The following is a 3,901-nucleotide window of genomic DNA, read 5'->3' on the forward strand; positions in this document are numbered from 1 at the left end:
TCATTCTCCTTTCCTTTCTTCCCTTCTTTTTCTTTTTCTCTCATTCCTATTTCTATGTCTCTGTCTCTATCCCTCTCTTACTCTCTTGTTTTTTGGGGTTTTTTTGTGTTTTTTTTCTTCCTGTGGTCCTGGAAATTTCACCTGGAGCATGTACAAATTTTTTTTTGAAACAAAGTATTGTTAAAGTGCTAAGTTTCTCAGTCTAGGCTCACACTTGTAATCCTCCAGCCTCAGCCTCTCAGACTCCTGGAATTATAGGCATGCACTACTATGCTTGGCTAATAGGCCCCATTTTTAAAAGCAGAGGAATAAGTACTGTGCCAGGACAGATACAGATTAAACTGCTGTAGATGAGAGAAGGACAAAAAAAAATGGCAAGGCTGGTGAATACAGATAAAAAAGGCTCCAGGAAACAAAGGCTGAGATTCTTGCTTTTAAAATGGAGAAATTAGTGCTATATGCAAAACCCAGCAACACAGTAGCTAGGCAACATTTCTGAAATAAATTTATTCCTAGAAAGTAGGAAGTGGTAATGTTTTCAGAATGCTTTCTTATACTTTATGGTTTTTCTGTAACAATTCTTAGTAATATTAAGTACATAAACTTAATCATAGCTTAGTAGTTATAACAGTAACTAGCACTATTAGAGCAGAGGTTACATGAAGTAGAATCAAAATTTTGTATCTGAGAAAAAAAATCTAGGAGATTTCTCCCTGCATATTTGAAGTTGCTTCTACTGTCTCTCTCACTCTCTCTCTCTCTCTGTCTCTCTGTCTCTCTCTCTATCTCTGCCTGTCTACAGGTATACATATCATGGGCTTACAGAGCAGGTATCTGCTGAACCAGAGATGTGGGAAAAATGAATGCCTCTTCACAGTTCTCTCTCTGATAGGGTACTATTTACCTCTGGACACACCTGCCCTTCCCAGAGCTGGCTACCTCAAGGACGGAATGTTAGCTACTAACAGGAAGTGGAGGCTACTACTTTGTTCCTGCAGAACTCAGGTCCAATATCTGGGAAGACACAGAAATCTCTTAATCCTTATACCCAAAAAGATACACACATCTCCAGATCTTCTGAAGCAGCTTCTGTATTAATTGCATGACTTGGATTATAAGATCAGAATCATTTTGGCAAAGCTAAATCTAACATTTTACATCATCACATTTGAACCAAAATTTACAGCTAAACTTAACAACTTCTTTTATTTTATTTATTTGTCTGAGAGCAGAAGGGTTATGAATTTGGTTTGGAAATATACATGTATATCTTGGTTTCCCAGATCATCAGCCAGCCTAGTGGAAAATGCATCTATGAGGCCAAGTAGATGGGAACATTCCAAGCCCTTTTCACCCACAGGAGTAACATCACTAGAAAGATGAGAGCGATGTGATAGGAGTACCAAGTCACCACCATATATTGGAAAGGTCCCCAAGCCAAGTACACACATGTTAAGTCAAACACCTTTGCAAGCTATTATCCATCCAAGGTGCACAATTCGGGAAGATGGAAAATGAACCTTCAGGTCTCAACTTCTCTCTTTTTTCCTGCTCCTCCTCCTCCTCCTCCTCCTCCTCCTCCTCTTCCTCCTCTTCTGTTTCCTCCACCCTTCAGCCTTTTTATCAGTTGCTAGGAAGTGTTATCATGACATCTATGTTCTCTGCAAGATGGATAAAGTGCATATGCTCACAGGGACTGAGAAGGGATACCTGTCTCAGCTTCCTTTCCAATCTAAGAATGGCTCCATTATCTGTGACTCCAATAAAGAGGACTGAAATCATGTGAAGGTAGACAAGGGATTAATAGTCAGCCCATTTGACTCAGATAAACCATTTAGGACTAGGTACTCGACCCACAGAAGAGCCACACCATTCTGTGTATTTTTGACATCACAGGTTCAAACAAGCACTTTTGCTCTTCTTCAAGATTTTCAACTTTGAGTACACTCTTTTATCATGCACTTGAATAACATCATACAGAAAGATTCCTAAACCATTCATCTAGTTTGTCCAATGGTAACATCTTGTAAGATGGCAGTTTCATATCACAACCAGGATATTGACATAGATGTAATGCACTGACATTTGTTGTGCTTTTACAGATGAGTTCAACCATTTGTAAAGATAGCAAATCTACCCAGAATGGACAGGCTACAATGACATGCTGTACTTTATGAACAGGATGTTTGTCAAATGAGTGAGATGAGACAGTTACTGGGAAGCCACTGACTCCTAGATCCTGTGAACTGATCATCCAAGTTCTTCTCACTGATGACACTGACCACAGAGCAGGAACTTTTTTGCATTTTGTTTCAGGTTAGGGTTTCCTAAAATTAGGATGACAGAATGTATAGATGGGTAAGTGCCAGCCATCAAGTTGCAGAACAGAATAAGGAAGCTGTCACACTGAAAATCTTGAGAAAAGAACAAAATGATAACCATGTAGTGGGAAAAGTAGAGGATTAGAAATGACAGGATTGACAGCATGGCCCTCATAAGGGCACCCCTGATGGGGTACCTCATGCCTCTAGCAATGGATCTCATCTGCTGGGTATGTCTACCCAAGGAGAAAACCAAGAGCAGAACAGCAATGAGGAAGATACTTGCTGGCACTGTAATATGAATAATGAAAAGGGAAAATGATGTCATATCTATTCCTTTTGTTTGAGTTGCATTTTTGGAGCTAAAGTGTACCAAGAATCTTTGTATTAAAGTCAATGCATATTTTCCATATATGCCAGTAATAATAGATGCATATAGTAGAGACCCCAGGATCAGCCATGGCACCAACTTGGGCATCCTCACCTTCAGCCAGAAGAACAGTGGGTGTGGGAAGGTGGCGATCTTGGTGCAGTAGAAAACACCAAGCCATGTGGCCAACCAAAGCCCACAACTATTTACAAATGTGAGAATTATGAAATTCTCAACAAGTGCCAACTGTTTAGTGAAGAAGTGAAGAACAAGATATACGAAGAAGATGATCACCTGCAGACAAATCCTCGAAGTCGCCAAGCAGGAAATAAGCAGATCCAAAGGAGCCATTTTTCTCTGTTTGATCAGGTTCATGATGTTCACCAGCACAATGAAGCCATTTGCGAAGACCCCAGCAAGCAATTGTGTCGCTGCTATAAGAAAATGAATAATGAGTTGAGGTGTTTGCATGTTGGGAAGAGGAAAATTAGTTACTTCTTTAAAGGATGGATAGATTTTGGGACAGTTTCAATTATTCACACTCTGTTTTTCTTGAACTAGAGCAAGGCCCCTTTGAGGAGCAGAATTCCAAGAAAGCAATAGAGTAGGAAAGTGATGTGCCTCTTTTTATGTCACTGCATTCCAATTTATTTCTGAGACATTCAAATAAGGATGAGATCCTCTAACAATAATTTGCTTCTTGCTGAGGGCTTTTGCATTTTCATGGTCTTCTTAACTTTTAGAGTCACCATAAACAAATACTGGAACTGAATAACTTCAGATGATGGCTGGCAGTCTTCTCAGCTAGAAAATCTGACATAGTTCCTTAACCTTCATCTCTACCACAAGTAACTAGTTGTGAGATTTTATTTCATTTTGTCAGTGTAGTCTTCCAAAAACACTCCTTTTGGAAAATATAATCACAAAAAAAGAAAAAGAAAATACAATCACTTCTGCTAACATATCTCACCCTAGCAATGTGAGACTTCTATGTAGTATTTCCCTAATATGCAAAGACTGAACAATTCAGTGCCTTCTAAAATTTAAAGTAGTTATATAATAAAATATGCAAGTAAAACCCAATGTATCACTAAATACAAAAGCAAGGCAATAAAGAATTCCAAGCATGGTGGTGCACACCTGTAATCCCAGCACTCGGGAGGCTGAGGCAGGAGGATCACTGTGAGTTCGAGACCAGCCTGGGCTACAT

At 39.4% G+C, this 3,901-nt stretch overlaps 1 protein-coding gene across 1 annotated transcript; it reads right to left on the bottom strand.

The window, feature by feature from the left end:
• Window positions 1-2,265: 2,265 nt before the first annotated feature.
• LOC104848750 (taste receptor type 2 member 1-like) lies at window positions 2,266-3,162 on the bottom strand. Its single transcript, XM_010604936.1, has one exon. The coding sequence runs from the start codon at window positions 3,160-3,162 to the stop codon at window positions 2,266-2,268; it is 897 nt and encodes a 298-aa protein (XP_010603238.1).
• Window positions 3,163-3,901: the final 739 nt, after the last annotated feature.

The sequence above is a fragment of the Fukomys damarensis genome, unplaced genomic scaffold (genome assembly GCF_012274545.1).
Source record: "Fukomys damarensis isolate Sample0158 unplaced genomic scaffold, DMR_v1.0_HiC HiC_scaffold_1, whole genome shotgun sequence".
NCBI classification, from domain to species: domain Eukaryota; kingdom Metazoa; phylum Chordata; class Mammalia; order Rodentia; family Bathyergidae; genus Fukomys; species Fukomys damarensis.